Source organism: Cebus imitator, unplaced genomic scaffold (assembly GCF_001604975.1).
Source record: "Cebus imitator isolate Cc_AM_T3 unplaced genomic scaffold, Cebus_imitator-1.0 Scaffold9, whole genome shotgun sequence".
In the NCBI taxonomy this organism is placed as follows: Eukaryota; Metazoa; Chordata; class Mammalia; order Primates; family Cebidae; genus Cebus; species Cebus imitator.
Window position 1 is genome coordinate 12,595,729 of NW_016107324.1, and position 21,279 is coordinate 12,617,007.

A 21,279-nucleotide genomic window follows, 5' to 3' on the forward strand; every position below is an offset into this window, starting at 1 on the left:
AGACCCTGTTTCTGCCAAGAAAACCAAAAATGAAACCAAAATAACAACAGAAAACAAAACAGTGTGAAGGCAGTCTGATCTTGACGTTTAATAGGTGATCTGTTTTTTCTTTACTGGAATCTTGCATGATTTTCTCTTTGATTCCAGTGTTCTGAAATTTCCAGACTCTATTTTCATTCATTGTATTAGGTAGTTGGTAGGCCCTCTCAGTTTAGAAACTCAGGTCCTTCCATTCAAATAAATTTATTTCTTTAATTCTTCCCTTTGTTTTGTCTGTTCTTTTTTTTAATGGACTATCTGTTGTTTGGATGTTGAAACTCCTGTAATAGTCTTCTAATTTTATGTTGTCTCCTACTTTTGATCATCTGTCTCTCTTTTTGTTCAACTTTCTGGCTGACTTATTCAGTCATTAAACAGTGGCTATATTGTAATGTAATTCACATACCATTTAGTTTACCCATTTAATTTGCACAATTCAATGTTTTTTTTAAATACATGCACAGAGTTGTGCAACCGTCACCATGATCTAATTTTAGATAGTTTCATTACCTTCCCAAAACTCATGCCCAATAACACTCAACATTTCTTTTACCCTGGCCCTTAGAGACCACCAGTCACTTTCTGTCTCTATAGATTTCCTCATTCTGGACATTTCATATAAATGGAATTATAAAGTATATAGCCTTTGTGAATGACTTCTTTCATTTAGCATAACATTTTCAAGGCTCACCTATGTTGTAGCATGTATCAGATTTTCATTCCTTTTTTTTCTGTTGATCTATCCTTGTCTATAAAAAATATAAAGAAAAAAAGAATTTCATTCCTTTTTATTGCTGAATAATACCATTGTGTTTATATATACCATAGTTACTCATTGATTCATCAATCGATGGACATTTGGGTTGTTTCCCCTTTTGGCTATTGTAAATAATGCTGCTGTGTACAGTTATGGACAAGTTTGTGTGTAAACATGGTTTTATATTTCTTAGGTCTACCTACAGTGCAACTGCCCAGTTCAACTATCTTTTAATTCTTCTCTTAGTTGCTAATTTCTACTCTTGGGTTTTTAATTTCTAAATTTTTTTTTAGAATATAATATATATATATATATATATTTTAATAGCATTTGTCTTACTTTATGGATATGCTATCTTATTTCTGTAACAATATTAATAACAGTTTTCTCCTTCTGGAATAGTCATTATTTCTTCCAGATGGGCTTTAGTTTTGTTTGTTCTGATCTCTTTCAAATTAGAAGCTTTCTTCAGATGTCTGGTAATCTTTGATTATTTGCTGACGTTCAAGAGTGACATGTCAGAAAGATGATTGATAGTTCTGAGCTGGTGGTTGGGTCTTGTTGTTTTTGGAACTTGCTATAATGTGATCTGCTGGGACATTTTATTGGGAGTCCCATAATGTCAGTATCTTGATTTATCTTGGTCTGGTCAGATGGCCTAGGAAAATGTCTCATCTTCTGTTTGTAGGGTATAGGCCTGGCTACCAACGTACTAGAAGTCTGTTAATGGAAGAAGGCTTTGGGTGGGAGGGGGGTTGGGAGGCAGGTACAGGTTTCATTCAGTATGTAGATTTTCATTTAATCTCCCTATTTTCAGTATTGTATTTCCTGATAACTGTGCCTCTTGTCTGCCAGTCCTGGGACAGTTGATTTTACTCTCTCCAGGGCAGAGGAGGGGCAGGGTGAGGATATGGGAGTTGAACTGTGGTATGACTGGTTGTTTCTTGGCTTTCTCCACTGCTGGCTTAGGAATTCAACTTTCACTCTTCTGCTAAATAGATTACCTTTTCCAGAATTTTTTTACGGTTATCTTTTTTTCGGTTCTCTTTTTCCCAAAATTTTGTGCTTAAGAAAAATCCCTTCACCATTACTTAATGGGATTTCTGAATATGTGTATATTCAGTCCTCCATTTTTATTAAGTTCTCTACTTTTTTCATCATATATCAAACTTGTACATATTATTCTTAATGGGTAACCCTTGCACATCTGTTATTTCTTTTGTCTCTTGGTTACTGGAGTCCAAATCAACTTAAGTTTGATGTTGTGAGATTTAAATATGTGTAAAGAGATTATTACTATTCAAGAGAAAACTGGGATAAAGGAAATTTTGTTGATTTTTTTTTCTTTCTTTCCTAAGAAAGAAAGAAAGAAAAAATTTGTTAGTTGCCTAGCCTCTTTGACCCCCAGGATATGAGGGAAGGGGAGAAGAGGAGTAGAATATAATTTGATAGCCAACATTTTTCTCATTCTTGATATATGTATTAATTTTGGTGAGGACAATTAGACAAATGTTTTCAAACTAGAATAATGATGGTGGTGACACAACATTGTAAATGCAGTAAATGCCATGGAATTATTTTATTTAATTAATTTATTTTCTGAGATGGAGTCTTGCCCTGTTGCTGAGGCTGGAGTGCAGTGGCATGATTTCGGCTCACTGCAACTTGTGCCTTGTGAGCTCAAGCAATTCTCCTGCCTCAGCCCCCCGAGTAGCTGGGATTACAGGCACCTGCCACCACGCCTGGCTAGTTTTTTTGTTTTAATAGAGATGGGGTTTCACCATGTTGGTAATGCTGGTCTCGAACTCCTGACCTCAGGTGACCTAACTGCCTCAGCTTCCCAAAGTGCTGGGATTACAGCCATCGTGCCTGGCCAACTCTTAGCTTTTTTGGATATATGTTTATTAACTAAAATTACATGAAGATTACATAATATAAAATGTATAAAAAGACTGTAATGGCCAGGTGTGTGGCTCATGCTTATAATCCTAGCCCTTTGGGAGGCCGAGGTGGATGGATCGCTTGAGGTCAGGAGTTTGAGACCAGCCTGACCAACATGGTGAAACCCCATCTCCACTAAAAAGTACAAAACTTATCTAGGCATGGTGGCAGGTGCCTATCATACCAGGTACTACAGAGGCTGAGGCAGGAATATCATTTGAACCTGGGAGGTGGAAGTTGCGGTGAGCAGAGATGGTGCCAATGCAATTCAGCCTAGTGACAGAACGAGACTCTGTCCCAAAAAAAAGAAGACTATAATATATACCTGCATAATATTTTACTAAAATAGAAACTTCTTGCTGTAGCCTGAATGTTTTTTGGTCTTTTAGTATTCTTCTGCAGTGTAGGTTTATGTAGACACAAAATATTCTATCATGTGATAAAATATAATTTAAAAATGATTATCCTGGCTGGATGACGTAGCTCATGCCTGTAATCCCAGTGCTCTGGGAGTTGGAGGTGGGCAGATCACTTGAACCCAGGAGTTCGAGATCAGCCTGGGCAACATGGCAAAACCTCATCTCTACAAAAAGTACTAAAAAATTAGGTGAGGTGGTGTGTGCCTGTAGTCCCAACTGCTCAGGAGGCTGAGGTAGGAGAATCACTTGAGCCTAGGAGGTCGAGACTGCAATGAGTCATGATGGCACCACTGCACTCCGGCCTGGGCAACAGAACAAGGCCCTGTCTCAAAAAAATTTATCTATATCTATATCTATATCTATATCCATAACAAGATATTTCATATTGTTTTCTAAGTTATAATAAAACAGTGAACCACTTTGTAGCTAAATATCAGTGTGCTTTTACTGATTAATTTCACAGAAATGGAATTATTAGGTTATGGGGTATATAGGATTTCAGGGCTGTTGTGTTTTGCTAAATTGCCATTTACAAATGTTGAACTTTTTTTTTTTTTTTTTTTTTTCCTTTTGAGACTGAGTCTCACTTTGTTGTACAGGCTGGAGTGCAGTGGCATAATTGCTACTCACCGAAGCCCTGGCCTTCCAGGCTCCCAAGTAGCGTGATCACAGACGTGTGCCACCACACTCAACTAATTTTTTTTTTTTTGGTAGAGACAGGGTCTCACTTTGTTGCTGAGGCTTGTCTCAAACTCCTCAGCTCAAGTAAGCCTCCTGTCTCAGCCTTCGAAAGTGTTCGGATTATAAATTTGAGCCACTGCACCCGGCCTGAACCAATTTATACTCAGTCATATCTGAGAGTATATGAACAGATTTAAACAATCTGATAGGATAAACAGTAGTACCAGACATTGAAATACCAGAAGTTAAGGAATATATAGAATGCTTGTCTACCCATTTGATTCCTCATTCCCTTAAAAATCATAGGGAAAAAACCCTGGGCATGGTAGCTCATGCCTGTAATTCTAGCACTTTGGAAAGCTAAGGCAGGCAGATTGCTTGAGCCCAGGATTTTTAAACAAGCGTGGGCAACAAAGTGAGACCCACCCTGCAAAAAATACAAAAATTAGCTGGCTCTGGTGGTGTGCACCTGTAGTCCCAGCTACTTGGGAGGCTGAGGTGAGAGGATCAATTGAGTCCAAGATGTCAAGGCTGCAGTGAGCTGTGATCAAGCCACTGCACTCCATCCTGGGTGAAAGAGCAAGATCCTGTCTCAAAACTAAACAAAACAAAACATAGGAAATGAATGCCTAACCATCTGTGTCTGGAGTTTTACATCCTTTGCATTAGACAAAATGACACACTAAATGTAAATTCTTATGTAAAAACAACTAAGCTTTATATTAATTTAAAAAAAATGTTGAAGTATTGGTTACATAAAATTGCCATTTTACATGTATGATTTGATGAAATTTGGCCATTGTATACAGCTGTGTAACCACCACCACCGTCAAAGTAGAGAGCAGTTCCCTCACCCTAAAAAGTTTCCATAAGGAAACCACCTTTTGTGGTTGATCTCCCTGCTGGCCCAGTATACTCCCCTCTCCTGCCCTAGGCAACCACACGTCATCTTTCTGTGAGTACAGCTTTGGTATTTCAATAATTTCAAGTTTGGGCAATATAGCAAATCCCATTTCTAAAAGTCATTTTAAAAATTCGCTGCGTGTGGGGGCACCCTCCTGTATTCCAGCTGCTTGGGAGACTGAGGTGGGAGATTGCTTGAGCCCAGGAAATTGAGGCTGCAGTGAGCTATGATCTCACCACTGCACTCCAGAGCCTGGGCGACAGAGTGAAACCTTGTTGTTAAAAAAAAAAACAATTTAATGTAATTGTAATCAGGAAATATATATATGGTCTTTTATATTTGAGCTCTGTTACTTAGCATATTTTTGAGATTTGCTTGTATTGTACTTAGTAATATTTTATTCCATTTATATTGTTGGATAGTTTTCCATAATATGTGTATCTACAATTTGCTTATTCATTCACCAATTGATAGACATTTTGTTCTAGTTTTTCGTTATTTTGAATAATCTATTCAATTATAATTAATATATGACATATGAGTGAATATATGAATAATTTCCCATGAATTTATGAATAATAATCCTATGATCATTTGCATGCACTTCTTTTTTTTTTTGGAGACAGAATCTTGCTCTGTTGCCCAGGTTGGAGTGCAGTGGCGTGATTTTGCCTCTCTGCAACCTTTTCCTCCTGGGTACAAGCGATTCTCGTGCCTCAGCCTCTGGGTAGCTAGGATCACAGATGTGCACCACCACATCCAGCTAATTTTTGTATTTTGAGTCAGGACAGGGTTTCACCATGTTGGTTAATCTGGCCTCAAGCTCCTAGCCTCAAGAGATCTGCCTACTTTGGCCTCCCAAAGTGCTGAGAATACAAATGTGAGCCACTGCACCTGGCCAGCATGCACATGTTATAAATAATAACTCTGTGATCATTTGCATACACATCTTTCTGTGGGCACAAATTTTTATTTTTCTTAGGTAAATGCCTACAAATAGAATGCCTAGGTTATATAGTCATGAATGTTTAACTTTATAAGATACTGCCATACTGTTTTTCCAAAGTGGGTGTATAACATTTTGCATTCCCAGCAGCAATGTATAAGAGTTGCAGGTGTTCCACATCCTTGCTAATCCTTGGTTTTGTGAGCCTGTTGTTTTCTCTTTTGTTGGGACAGAGCCTTGTTCTGTCATTCAGGCTAGTATGCACTGGCACAATCATAGCTCACTGCAGTCTTGAACTCCTGGGGCTCAAGTGATCCTTCTGCCTCAGCCTCTCAAGTCCCTCTTCTGGGACTATAGAGGCACAACATGCCTGCTTAATTCTTAAAGTTTCTGTAGACGTGGAGTCTAGCCATGTTGCCCAGGCTGGTCTTGAACTCCTGGGCTCAAGAAGGTTTCCCATGTTAGCCTCCCAAAGTGCTGGGATTACCGGCATGAGCCAGCACGCCTGGCTGAACCATGATGCCTGGCTGTTTTGTGAAGTTAGTTTGCTTTTTTTTTTTTTTTTTGAGACAGAATCTTGCTGTATCACACAGGCTGGAGTGCAGTGTCATAATCTTGGCTTACTGCAGTCTCTGCCTCCTGGGTTCAAGTGATTCTCCAGCTTTAGCCTCCTGAGAAGCTGGGACTGCAGGCTTGCACCACCTTGTCTGGCTAATTTTTATACTTTTAGTAGAGATGGGGTTTCACCATGTTGGCCAAGCCGGTCTGGAACTCCCGACCTCAGGTGATCCACCGACCTTGGCCTTCCAAAATGCTAAGATTACATGCGGGAGACACTGTGCCCGGCCTATGTTAGTTGCGTTTGTTGCATATAGTGGCATTTCATTGTTATTTTAATTTGTATTTTTCTGTTGACTATTGATATTGTAAGCTTTGGATTTTATTTATTTATTTATTTATTATTATTTTTTGAGATGGAGTCTCACTCTGTTATCTACGCTGGAGTGCCATGTTGCTAACTTGGCTCATTGCAACCTCCGCCTCTGTGGTTCAAGCCATTCTCCTGCCTCAGTCTCCTGAGTAGCTGGGATTACAGGCACGTGCCACCCCACCTGGCTAATTCTTGTGTATTTAGTAGAGACAAGGTTTTGCTGTGTTGGTCAGGCTGGTCTCAAACTCCTGACTTCAGGTGATCCACCTGCCTTGGCCTCCCAAAATGCTAGGATAATAGGCATGAGCTACTGTGCCCAGCCACTGGGTTTTAATATCTGCTTTATGAATGCTAGCATATTTTGAAATAATGAAGTAAAATGAGTACATATTCCCACCTCGTGAGAACTGAAGTGAGCTGGAGCATGTGCCACTGCTCCTGGCTATCCTGGAATTCTTTAATTCTTGAGTATTTGATTTTAGAAATTTTATATGAATCCAGGGATTATCTATAAAAGATATATGATCATGAACAAATTATGATTTGTTTCTTTTTATTCTTCCTTAGGACATTTTTATTCCCTCCCCAAGTCTAGAAGAACAATCAAACGATGGGAAGAAAGATGGAGATTTGCATAGTTCATCTTTGACAGTTGAGTGTTCTAAAACTTCAGAGATTGAACCAAAGAATTCTCCTGAGGATCTTGGGCTATCTTTGACAGGGGATTCTTGCAAGTTGATGCTTTCTACAAGTGAGTATAGTCAGTCCCCAAAGATGGAGAGCTTGAGTTCTCACAGGATTGATGAGGATGGAGAAAACACACAGATTGAGGATGTCGAACCCATGTCTCCAGTTCTCAATTCTAAATTTGTTCCTGCTGAAAATGATAGTATCCTAATGAGTCCAGCACAGGATGGTGAAGTACGACTGAGTCAGAATGATGACAAAACAAAGGGAGATGACACAGACACAAGGGATGACATTAGCATTTTAGCCACTGGTTGCAAGGGCAGAGAAGAAAGTGTAGCAGAAGATGTTTGTATTGATCTCACTTGTGATTCGGGGAGTCAGGCAGTTCCTTCACCAGCTACCCGATCTGAGGCACTCTCTAGTGTGTTAGATCAGGAGGAAGCTATGGAAATTAAAGAACACCATCCAGAGGAGGAGTCTTCAGGGTCTGAGGTGGAGGAAATCCCTGAGACCCCTTGTGAAAGTCAAGGAGAGGAACTCAAAGAAGAAAATACGGAGAGTGTCCCATTGCACCTTTCTCTGACTGAAAGTCAGTCCCAAGCGTTGTGTCTTCAAAAGGAAATCCCAAAAAAAGAATGCTCAGAAGCTATGGAAATTGAAACCAGTGTGATTAGTATTGATTCTCCTCAAAAGTTGGCAATACTTGACCAAGAATTGGAACATAAGGATCAGGAAGCTTGGGAAGAAGCTACTTCAGAGGACTCCAGTGTTGTGATTGTAGATGTGAAAGAGCCATCTCCCAGAGTTGATGTTTCTTGTGAACCCTTAGAGGGAGTGGAGAAGTGCTCAGATTCCCAGTCTTGGGAGGATGTTGCTCCAGAAATAGAACCATGTACTGAGAATAGATTAGATACCAAGGAAGAAAAGAGTATAGAATATGAAGGAGATCTGAAATCAGGGACTGCAGAAACAGAACCTGTAGAGGAAGACTCTTCACAGCCTCCCTTACCTTTGGTGAGAGCAGGTGATCCTCTGAGACTTGACCAGGAAATGGAGCAGCCCCAAACTCAGGAGAAAAAAGATAATTCATTAACAGAAGACTCAAAAATGGCTAATACAAAGCAGCTAAGCTCAGGTGCAGAGGCCCAGAAGCTGCAGAAGGCCTCTGCCCATGTCTCACAAAGCTTCTGTGAAAGTTCTAGTGGTGAGTGTGATTGTAGATTATTCTGTCTCCACCTAAATTATAATTTGGAATGGAAGGTTGGCGAGAACTGCATGCTATGTCAGGGGTGAATATTAACTTTGGTTTATGTGTATGAACAACCAATAATAATTGGAAAATTAAATTTTCTGGATTACTTTTTTTTTTTCTTTAAGACAGAGTCTCGCTTTCTTGCCCAGGCTAGAGTACAGTGGTGTGATCTCAGCTCACTGCATCTTCCACCTCCCAGTTTCAAGTGATGTCTTGTGCCTTAGCCTCCCAAGTAGCTGGGATTACAGGCATGTGTCACTGCCTGGCTAATTTTTGTGTATTTTTAGTAGAGATGGGGTTTTACCATGTTAGCCAGGTATGTCTTGAACTTCTGACCTCAAGTGATCCGCCTGCCTTGGTCTCCCAAAGTTCTGGGATTACAAGCATGAGCCACTGCCCCCGGCCTGGATTGCATTTTTTAATAGTTACAGTTATTTGTGTGATTAGAGATATTTGAGTTTTCAGCTTTATAACTCAGGAGTAGTTGATAAAAAATAATTTAGAAATTGTACCAATCTGGTTTTTTCTACTTAGATTGTATTGTTACTCTGTGTGTATAGATTTTGAAGTCGCCTTGAAGTAGAAGTATCTTTTTTGATTAACTCTACGTGATAAAATCACATACAGAATTCTGTTGATGAGTATCTCATCAGTGAGTTATTTCCTTTTTATGGGCATTAAGTAAAGTTTCTAAAGTTGGTTCAAAAAATACATGGCTCTTAAACCTGAAACTGGAAAATGTATTAGTTCTTGTTCTTTATTTTATGAAATTCAGCATGAAAACAGATTACTTTCTATTTGTAGGCTGGGCACAGTGGCTCACACCTGTAATCCTAACACTTTGGGAGGCTTAGGTGGGCGGATTGCCTGAGCTCAGGAGTTTGAGACCAGCCTGGGCAACATGGTGAAACCCATCTCTACTAAAATACAAAAAATTAGCTTGGCATGGTGTTACGTGCACCTGTAGTCCCAGCTAATCGGGAGGCTGAGACATGAGAATCACTTGAACCTGAGAGGCAGAGATTGCAGTGAGCCGAGATCGTGCCACTGGACTGCATCCTGGGCGACAGAGTGAGACTCTGCCTGCAAAAAATAAAGTATTTGTATGACATTAGCTGAAAATAATTTAATCTTTGTGAATCCTTAGAGTTAGCATAATGTAAAATCAAAACAAACTCTTAAAATAAGACTAAGACACAAACTTAAGAAAACAAGTTTCTAGGATGAAATGAAAAAACAGTATTCGACAAGTTCACATAAAATAGCATGAGTGACTGTATATTTTATTTTGGTTTGTCTAGAACAGTCCCTTTTTTTTTTTTCTGGAGACAGAGTCTCTCTCTGTTGCCAAGCTGGAATGCAGTGGCGTGACCTCTGCTCACCTCAACCTTAGCCTCCTCAAGCGATTCTCTTGCCTCAGCCTCCTGAGTTACCTGGGACTACAGACACGTGCCACAACACCCAGCTAATTTTTATATTTTTAGTAGAGATGTGGTTTAACCATGTTGGCCAGGATGGTCTTGATCTCCCGACTTCATGATCTACCTACCTCGACCTCTCAAAGTGCTGGGATTACAGGCATGTGCCGCTGTGCCTGGCCTAGAATAGTCCCATTTTATACTCATCGTCTATGTGTGGTTATTAATAGTATTTTTTTTTTTCAGTCTTTAAATTGTCCCTATTTCCGGGTGCGGTGGCTCACACCTGTAATCCCAGCACTTTGGGAGGCCAAGGAGGGTGGATCACCTGAGATCAGGAGTTTGAGACCAGGCTGGCCAACATGGTGAAACCCTGTCTCTACTAAAAATACAAAAATTAAATCCCAGCACTTTGGGATGCAGAGGTGGGTGGATCATAAGGTCAAGACCTTCCAGGCCAACATGGTGAAACCCCGTCTCCACTAAAAGTACAAAAATTAGATGGGTGTGGTGGCACGCGCCTGTAGTCCAGCTACAGGCTGGACTCAGGAGGCTGAGGCAGGAGAATCGCTTGAACCTGACAGGCAGAGGTTGCAGTGAGCCGAGATTGCTCCGGTGCACTCCAGCTTGGTGACACAGTGAGACTCTGTCTCAAAAAACAAAACAAAACAAAACAAAACAAAAATATAAAAATTAGCTCAGCATGATGATGGTTGCCTGTAATCCCAACTACTCGGGAGGTTGAGGCATGAGAAGCTGAGATTGTCCCATTCTACTCCAGCTTAGGCCACAGAGTGCGACTCTGCCGCAAACAAAAACAAATATCCCTGTTTTTATATTTATTTATATTTATATAAATAATTTATATTTATATAAATAATTTATATCCCTGCTTTTATATTTAGTACGTTTTTCTCTTCAGAACAAGGAATGTTAGAGCTAAAAAGGAAGTGAGGGGTTATTGGATTTAGTCTCTTCTTAACATCTTGTGGCTCGTTAATGACAGAGGTGGGACTAGAACCTAGGTCTCCTAATCCACGCTGTGCTTTTTCTTTGTGTAAAACTACTTAATACAGTTTCTTTGATTCTGAAGATCTGTAGTGAGGAACAATGTGAATAATCTGAAATTCTGTAGTAGAATATTTTTGTAATTTTATGTTTAAATACTGTTAATGACCTATGCCAACAAAATATCAGGTCTTGTTGATTGATTTAATGCTATTATTTTGGAGTACTTTTATTTTATTTATTTATTTTTTTGAGACAGAGTCTTGGCTCCGTCGCCAGGCACCAGGCTGGAGTGCAGTGGCGCAATCTTGACTCACTGCAACCTCCGCCTCCCAGGTTTAAGCAATACTCTTGCCTCAGCCTCCTGAGTAGCTGGGACTACAGGTGTGCGCTACCACGCCCAGCTAATTTTTGTATTTTTGGTAGAGACGGGGTTTCACCATGTTGGCCAGGATGGTCTTGATCTCTTGACCTCATGATCTGCCCCCTCAGCCTCCCAAAGAGTGAGCCACTGTGCCCGACCTCGAGTGCTTTTAAATTATACACAAAAGAAGTTTCTAAAACTTTGAGATATTAATTCTATTATTTTACTAATATTCTTCATGAATTCTTGTTTACGGTGTTAATTGGCAGAGTCAGCTTTTTTTGGTCATAAACACTGCCATAGTAAAACTTATTATTTTATTAATATTACCACTTTCCAGATTATTGAAAATGCTAGTGATTTTGTGTTTACTTCATGATTTTAATTCTTGGGCAAACAATGAAAAGCAATAAAGACAGTGGTTGGAAAGATAGTATTTATAAGGAGAAGTTAAATAAAAATAATTTTAATTGTAAATTAGAACATGAAGGGAGAATAGTTTTTTGTCTTTTGGTTTTTTTGTTTGTTGGTTTGTTTATTTTCGAGCCAGGGTCTCACTGTGTCACCCAGGCTGGAGTGCAGTGGCACCATCATTGGTCACCTCAGCCCTGACTTCCCAGACTCAGGTGATCCTCCCACCTCAGCACCCCCTGCCCACCAAGAAGCTGGGACCACAGGCGTGTACCACCATGCTTGGCTAATTTTTTGTAGAGACAGGGTTTTGCTGTGTTGCCCAGGCTGGTCTTGAACTCTTGGGTTCAGGCAATCCACCCACCTTGGCCTCCCAGAGTGCTGGAATTATAGGCATGAGCCACTGTGCTCAGCTGAGAATAATAGTTTTTAACTTAGAGAATTGTATAAAATAAAGTCATTCAGAAGAGCATTGGAAAAATGACAGAAAAATACTAGTTTGTACTTAAAAATATAGTTGCTTAGTTGCTAAACATTGAAAGACTAACATATTTTTACTTTTTTGAAACAAAGTCATGCTCTGTCACCCAGGCTGGAATGCAGTGGGGTGATCTCGGCTCACCGCAGCCTCAGCCTCCCAGGTCCGAGCGATTCTTATATCTCAGTTGCCTGAATAGCTGGAATTACAGGCGCGTGCCCATAATTACCATGTAATAACCATGCCTGGTTAATTTTTGTATTTTTAGTAGAGTTAGGGTTTTACCCTGTTGTACAGGCTGGTCTCGAACTCCTGGCCTCAAGTGATCTGACCACCTTGGCCTTCCAAAGTGCTGGGATTACAGGTATGATCCACTGGGCCTGGCCAAATTTAATAGTATTTTGATATGTAACCTAAATAATAGTAACCTAAAAAATAATGATTCTTCAGTCTGAAAAGACAGAGGAAAGGTATGAATTGGGTGAGTTTTACATTTACTCATCTGCTAGAATTAGAAGAGCACTTTTTTGTTGTTAATAGAGTTATTGATTTTTTTAAAAAGAGGCCAGGCATGGTGGCATGCACCTGTAATTCCAGCTACTCAGGAAGCTGAGGCACAAGAATCACTTGAACCTGGGAGGCAGAGGTTGGAGTGAGCTGAGATTGCACCTCTGCACTCCAGCCTGCATGACAGAGCAAGACCATTGTCTCAAATAAATACGTAAATAAAGCATGCTTAATTTCGAAAAACATTGAAGCAATACAAGAAAGTAGAGATTGTGAGTGGGAAGGATGTGGGGAGAGAGGGCATTGGGAGGAAAAGAGAGAGTGAGTGCAGAGAGGGAGAGAGAGAATTGCTCTAAATGTCTCCATTTATAGATAACTTATCACTGTTAGCAGTTTGGAGACCTCTTCAAATATGTCAATGGAGAGCTCCTCTCAAACCTGAAAAAAAAGTAACAAGATGGTACTTGGAAGCCCAACCGTATTTAACATAGAACAAATATGTGGTGGGTTGATGATGTGAAAAACTGTAATGAGTGCAGTAGGTCTTTAATTAAATCCATAAGTAATAGTCTGTAATAGTTAACAATGATCAGGGAAGCTAAATGTGTTTTAGGCTCTAGCTATAACCTTTATTGGCTTACTTGATAGAATGTCATCTGAATTGGCTATTGTCAGAGGCAGACTTGTAGGGTAGACTGTTAATACATGATATCACCTGATATGTAAATTGTTACATTTTTAACTAGATGGCTTTCAGTCGGTTCTTAGGGGTAACCAGTTCTTTTAAGAATAAAGAAAAAAAATGGGATTAAAATTATAACAGAAAGTTAGGAGAGACCTTCTTAACCTTTACAGTTTTAAATATTGCTTTGGAGTTATTCTCTAAAGTCCTTAAAGGTGGTTGCAAAATTGATACTGAGTTTCCTTTTGTTTCCTCATTCATATCTTCCTTCATTGTTTGGTATGCTGACATACCCACGATTATCTGGAAAAACAAGAAGGCATTTGATAATTTAAATAATGTAGGAGTGCTGAGTGTTAGAGAAAGAATGGAATATGTGGAAAATTTCATAAATTTAAAAGGATAAAATATGCCAGCAAATGTATTTTTAAAGATTTGGCAATAATTTGAGTAGATTGATTCATTTTTCAGATGAGGGAACAAAAGAATAAAAATGGGTAACATTTGGAGGACATGTTCATAGAAGGTTTATGAACATGAACAATTAAAGAAAGACTGGAAACATAGGTTGCTACTAGTCAGTTGAATGCTGACTAAAGAGTTAGGAATTTGTTTTCTGGTAAAAACCTGTAAGTTTTTTGACCAGGAGCTATCAAAGCCATGTTTTCTAGGAAGGCAGCTTTGGTTACGGTGTTGAGAAAGAATGGGAGTTGGCGAGAGTGAGAGACTTAGGCAGAGGAAGTGATTGATGGACTATGGTAACCCAGGAATGAGGCATTGGGAGACTAGAGGAGAATAGTGGCAATGCTTTCCCCAGGGCTTAGAAAAGTCTCAATTTTCCATTAGGTTATAGTAATGCAGTTAGAGAAATGGTGCTAAAATTACTCTTCATAAGTTTTATGTAATACTGTGCAAAGGAAACCTTATTACAGGGATATATTCAGCAGTTAATGCTTGCATATTGTATTTGCATAATATAGTATGTCACATAGAAAGGTCATCTTAAAGATTTATGCACATTTTCAGAACTCTGGAATGTATGAGGGTTTGCAAGGTGTTTTTTCAGTTTCTGTACCTCTTCTTTCTTTATTAGAGCAAGTTGCTTTATAAGGGGCTAGCACAGAATGAATGCTTATCTACTTGACCCATTTCTTTTTTGTAACTATGGTGGATGTCTTTGCCAGTTAGATGTAATGTTGAGGTTCTTCACTTACACTGTTTACAGTTTTTTTTTTTTTTTGAAACAGTTTCACTCTGTCACCCAGGCTATAGTGCAGTGGCACTATCTTGGCTCACTGCAACATCTGCCTCCCAGGTTCAAGCAATTTTCCTGCCTCAGCCTCCTGAGTAGTTGGGATTACAGGCGCCTGCTACCATGCCCAGCTAATTTTTTATTTTTAGTGGAGACAGGGTTTCGTCATGTTGGCCAGGCTGATCTCGAACTCCTGACCTCAAGTGGTCCGTTTGCCTCTGCCTCCCGGAGTGCTGGGATTACAGGGGTGAGCCATGGTACCCGGCCCCTCTTTACAGTTTCTTTAGCTGAGCATATGCACTTTCATCCTTTATTTTTAAAGACCATTTCTTTTTCTCCTTTCATCTCCTCAGGTTACTAATTCATTATCTCTTACATGTAGATATAAGAGATTTTTTTGTTGTTTTGTTATTTTAAAGGAAAAAATTGTCATGATGCTTACTATTAAAGATAGAAGAGGAGTGGAAAAAGATGAAAGAAGCAAACTATTTTCATGAGTAGTAGTTGTCTGAGTATGCCAGATTATAGTGATTTTGAGCTATCCCAGGAAAGTAAGAAGAAATTTTCATGTATTACTTTTAAAAGGGCAGTCTGGCACAATTCTTATTTTTACCCAAATGTATCACTTGATTAAAGAGATAAATTAAGAAATTAGAAAATGTAATTTTTGACAGTTTTCTAGTTCTGATTAGCAAAAATTTGGAACTGAGTCCTAGGTAAAAAGTAGCTTTATGGCTTGACAAATATTTTCTATTTATAATAATTTAACAACTAATTAAAACACTGGTGATGCTTATATATGAGGGATTTACTGTTTTGCAGAAATCTAGATATGAAGATTACACTTTGTCCTAGAATGAATGCTGGTCAGTACTGCTGAACCATGAAACCCTTGGATTTTTGTGCTAGAACCAGTCAGTATCTTGAAGTCCTTTGACCCGTGAGATCCTTTGTCATCTCTTTGATTAGATTATAAATTATAAGTATTAACTTCAGACTTTGCTTTGGAGAATCCTACAGACTATTAAGGCTTAAATGAACTCCTTAGGGTAGCATTGCATAAAATTACACTGTCTAGGTTTGAAACTGTCCAAATACATATTGCTAAATATCCTCTGATGTGTACTGTCTTGGAGCTCAGATGTTTGTGTTCTTTTTAACTCCATGTTCCTCAGGTCCTGCAGATTTTTGGCTTTCTGTGTTTGCCCGTCCTCTAGTTGTCTACTTCGTGTCAATATTATAGTTGTTGGCTGTGAGGAGAGCAGACACAATAGAAGGGAGTTGATCAGGGGGCCTGGTGAGGGTGATAGGAATGAGACAGAATTTGGGAGCAAAGGAAAAGAGTAATTGAAATATTTCTTGGAGTTCTTATTGTTTTTGTTTATTTTATACTTCTGTTTTGGTTTGTTTTTTTATCATTTTTTCTTTCTTTCTTTTTTTTTTTTCCAGAAACCCCATTTCATTTCACTTTGCCTAAAGAAGGTGATATCATCCCACCATTGACTGGGGCAACCCCACCTCTTATTGGGCACCTAAAATTGGAGCCCAAGAGACACAGTACTCCTATTGGTGAGTGAATAAAAAGTAATGATGTTGAAGCCAGAATTTCTGAGATGTCATTCTTTACGCAAGTGATATTTTAGATCTGAGGAGTTGGGCCTGGCTGGTAAGGTTGATTTTTGTCTTAGGGAGAATAGGGCTATGAAGTCTGGTTCTGTGATTTTACTTCTAGGAGATAAGGGGTAAAGAGAGGAAGGAAACAAAGGATGGAGGGAAGTAAGAAAGAAAGAGAATACTTAAAAGGATTTTACCTTATTATTTGCAAGACAGTAGAATCTGAGTGCTAAGTAGTGATATAGAGCTATTTTATAAGGAAGGAGTAGGAAGTAGGGTAGAAGTACTATTTATTCAGTACCTTCGCTAATTAATCAGTTTGCTGCTTGACAGGGCAAGAAAACTTAGATCCTCATTCCCTGAAGCAGCCAGTAGTCTTCTACATTAACCTATTTGTTTTCTCTAGTCAGTGCTGGGAGGTAACAGTCATGCCGTCTGGAGTCTCCTGCTACCTATGCCTGATGCTGGCAGATGTGGGTTGGCTGAGGGCTCATGCAGCATCCTTTGTCCAGATGCAGAAGTGGAACTGAATCCTGTTGCTCCTCTTAAGACCAGGTGTCAATACTAGTTCGTAGTTGTTAATACTTATGACAGGGATCTATCCTAGGAACCCCCTCCAATCTTGCAGAGTTCTGGAGCCAAACAGGCAAATTGATGACCTTGAAGTACTGTATTTTATGTGTGTTTGTATTTTAGTGTTCTTTTTTTCTTCCTCCCTCCCTCCCTCATTTCTTTCAGGTATTAGCAACTATCCAGAAAGCACCATAGCAACCAGTGATGTCATGTCTGAAAGCATGGTGGAGACCCATGATCCCATACTTGGAAGTGAAAAAGGGGATTCTGGGGCTGCCCCAGAAATGGATGATAAATTGTGTCTAAGAATGAAACTGGTTAGTCCTGAGACTGAGGCAAGTGAAGAGTCTTTGCAGTTCAACCTGGAAAGTAAGTTTATGTTAATCTTGGATAATTAGTAGCTGCAGGTCATCTGGGGAGTATTGATTATAATCTAGTTATAATAATTGATATTTTATAAGTGTATTTGTAAAGTCTTACACTCATAGATTTAATTATTTGCTTTAGGCCAGATGTCATGTTACTAAAGATACTCTGTTTTATAATCTCAATGTTACGGCTTGTTTCTCTGTATTTCTATATAATTGGTTTTCCTACTCAGACAGACTTAAGAATAGGGTAGAGAATTTTAGGACTCTGGATTCACATTGCAGATTAATGTTGATTCTTTCTCACATGAATTACAAGTTGTTTGGTAGGGCTAGAATAAAGAGAAGTTACAAGGGAGGGATGCAAAGTAGGGACCAGATGCTAAAAGACTTTTTACATCATGCTGAGAAGCTCAAGGGAGTAATATGATCAGATTTGCCTTTTAAAAAAGGATCAGCTGAGTTTTTCAAAACCTTGTGAGTTTGTGCTTGATGGTTCCTTTCCTTGCATTTCCCACATTCTGTTCTCCTGCCTGGTGAATTCTACCCAGTCTTTAACCAGAAAGTGAGGTTCTTGGTAGCAGGGCTGTAGATGAGGGATGAATTTGAGGGGTGAATAGACAGAGCCATGGGGCCAGTTGAATATGGAAGTAAGGGGGAGGAAAAAAAATACGAGAATGACTCTTTGTATCATCTTATTTTTATACTAGTACTGACAAGTAGGTATCTGCATTTTTATTTTATTGATGAGAAAACACAGTAAGAGAGGTTTTTTTAATTAATTAATTAATTAATTAATTTTTTTTTTTTTTTTTGAGACGGAGTTTCACTCATGTTACCCAGGCTGGAGTGCAATGGCGCGATCTTGGCTCACTGCAACCTCCGCCTCCTGGGTTCAAGCAATTCTCCTGCCTCAGCCTCCTGAGTAGCTGGGATTACAGGCACGCACCACCATGCCCAGCTAATTTTTTGTATTTTTAATAGAGACGGGGTTTCACCATGTTGACCAGGATTGTCTCGATCCCTTGACCTCATGATCCACCCGCCTCGGCCTCCCAAAGTGCTGGGATTACAGGCTTGAGCCACCGCGCCCGGCCCTTTATTTTTTAAATTTTCCTTTAGATGTATACTATATCCTGCATTTCTCTCCATGTTATCCTCCCCACCCTCCCTACCTCCTGCTGTCCCTCCCCTACCCCCCCCCACAACTGCCCCCAGTGTGTGATGCTCCCCTCCCTGAGTCCACGTGTTCTCATTGTTCAACACCCACCTATGAGTGAGAACATGCGGTGTTTGGTTTTCTGTTCTTGTGTCAGTTTGCTGAGAATGATGGCTTCCAGATTGATCCAAATCCCTACAAAGGATACAAACTTATGGTTTTTTATGGCTGCATAATATTCCATGGTGTATATGTGCCACATTTTCTTTGTCCAGTCTATCATTGATGGGCATTTGGGTTGATCCCAGGTCATTGCTATTGTATACAGGGCTACAATGAACATACGTGTGCATGTGTCTTTATAATAGAACGATTTGTAGTTCTTTGGGTATATACCCAGTAATGGGATTCCTGGGTCAAATGGAATTTTTATTTCTAGATCCTTGAGAAATCATCACACTGTCTTCCACAATGGTTGAACTAATTTACACTCCCACCAACTGCGTAGGAGTGTTCCTATTTCTCCACATCCCCTCCAGCCTCTGTTGTCTCCAGATTTTTTAATGATCGCCATTCTAACTGGCGTGAGATGGTATCTTAGTGTGGTCTTGATTTGCATTTCTCTAATGACCAGTGATGATGAGCATTTTTTCATATGTTTGTTGGCCTCATATATGTCTTCTTTTGAAACGTGTCTCTTCATATCCTTTGCCCACTTTTGAGAGGTTTTTAAGTTATATGCCTAAGGCCACAATAATTGGTGCTAGGTGGAGTTGGAATTTGAATCAGACCTGACTCTGAAGCTTATAATTTTTTCATTTCTGGTAGTTTATAAAAGCTGTTTAAGGGGGATTACAAGAGGAAGAAATCTCATAAGTGAGATTGTAAAGGAACATTCAGAGAGAAAGAGAACTAGGAGGGTATATGAAGCCATGGAAGTCTGTGGAGAGGAAAGCTACAAGAAGATAATGTCAGGCACAGAAGCAAGTTTAGTAAGATTGTCTGAAAATATACATTGACTTTGGCGATTAGGATCTATTTGGTGACTCTAGCAAGAGTCATTTCAGAGCAGTTGGAGTGAGAGCTATACTGAAAGTAATTGAGGAAGGATGAAGAAGAGGAGATGAGGCCACAGATGTACTGTCTACTTTTGAGAATTGCATGTGAGAGGAGAAGAGAAAATATGGTGAGTTAGAGGGAAATGCAGGGCTGAAAGAGGATTTGTTATTTTTGGCTGGGAGAGGCCTGAGCAAGCTTATAGAATTTAACTAATTTATGCCTAGTGTTCCCCTGTTGAAACATTAAGCTTGTGGGAGTTATTTATATCCTGCTCAGGGTCATTGCCAAGGTCTGATTTTTCACAAAAAAAATTTGCAACCTCCAGCATAAATGGGTTAAGGAAGGGTCCAAAAGAGGGAGGCATAGATTAAAGATGAGGGAATTGAGGAAACAGTTGATGAATCAAGGCCCTGAAGAAGTTGGGAGGGGAACCTGTTGAAGACTACACCAGAATAGGTTGGATAAGCAAGACTTCTCCTCTGAGACCGGAGAAAAGTAATTTTAGCTTAATACATTTTTAGCTGTTACTGTATGCCAGGCACTTCACATGTATAGCTCATTAAACCTCATAACAAGCCTATGAACTAGATCTTATTATTATCCTTCTTTTACAGATAAGAAAACTGAGGCACAGGAAGGTTGAACACCTTCCCTAGATATAGCTAGCAAATGGAGTAGCTGGACACAAATCCAGGAAGTCTGATTCCAAAACTTTAATGCTGTACTTACTGATTTCATTCTTAGCAGCTCAGTAGACATTAAAGTATTACATGGTTCCATCCTTACTGTCATCTTCTCTGCTGGCCAGGTGTGGTGGCTCACCTCTATAATCCCAGCACTTTGGGAGGCTGAGGGGTGTGGATCACCTGAGGTTAGGAGTTCAACACCAGCCTAGCCAACATGGTGAAACTCCGTTTCTACTAAAAACGCAAAAATTAGCTGGGCATGGTGGTAGGTGCCTGTAATCCCAGCTACACAGGAGGCTGAGGAGGAGAATCACTTGAACCCGGGAGGCAGAGGTTGCAGTGAGCCGAGATCATGCTACTGCACTCCAGACTGAGTGACAGAGTGAGACTCTGTCTCCAAAAAAAAAAGAATGTTATTGCTTAGGGCTGAGTGTAGTAGCTCACGGGTATAATCCCCAGTACTTTTGGAGCCTGAGACAGGTGGATCACCTAAGGTCAGAAGTTTGAGACAGCCTGGCCAACATGGTGAAACCCTATCTCTACTGAAAATACAAAACTTAGCTGGGTGTGGTGGTGCATGTCTGTAATCCCAGCTACTCATGTCTGTAAAGCATCTACCCAGCTATTCAGCGTGAGAATCGCTTGAACCCAGGAGGTGGAGGTTGCAGCAAGTCGAGATTATGCCACTGCACTCCAGCCTGGGCAACAGAGTGAGACTCTGTTAAAAAAAAAAAAAAAAATAAAAAAAAAAAAAAAAAAAAAAAAAAAAAAAAAAGAATGTTACTGCTTAGTAATTCATTATATTGTATTTCTTGCCAAACTTATTAGTGTCTTATAGGAAGTTTGAAAGAAAATTGATTGGTAGAAGTGAGAAAAACTTGTACCATTAAATTACAAGAAATCTGGCCTGTACTCCAGCCTGGGCAAAAGAGCGAGACGCCATCTCAAAACAAATAAAAACAAGAAATCTGGAGGATCACTTGATTTCGGGAATTCAAGACCAGCCTGGGCAACATAGCAAAACCCTGTGTTTGCTAAAAAAATACAAAAAATTGGCCGGGCGCGGTGGCTCAAGCCTGTAATCCCAGCACTTTGGGAGGCCGAGGCGGGTGGATCACGAGGTCAAGAGATCGAGACCAT

General features: G+C 39.7%; 1 protein-coding gene across 3 annotated transcripts in view; it reads left to right on the forward strand.

Moving 5' to 3' along the window:
• TP53BP1 (tumor protein p53 binding protein 1) overlaps positions 1–21,279 on the forward strand; it is a 91,311-nt gene that overhangs the window by 29,396 nt on the left and 40,636 nt on the right. For 2 of the 3 annotated variants that reach the window (XM_037744787.1, XM_017546196.2), the window contains exons 12-14: positions 7,186–8,512; positions 16,130–16,249; positions 17,033–17,236. In XM_037744787.1, coding sequence (XP_037600715.1) covers positions 7,186–8,512; positions 16,130–16,249; positions 17,033–17,236 — 1,651 coding nt within the window. Of the gene's footprint in view, positions 1–7,185; positions 8,513–16,129; positions 16,250–16,333; positions 16,850–17,032; positions 17,237–21,279 lie in introns of those variants that run through there. The other variant, XM_037744801.1, reaches the window with a different exon arrangement.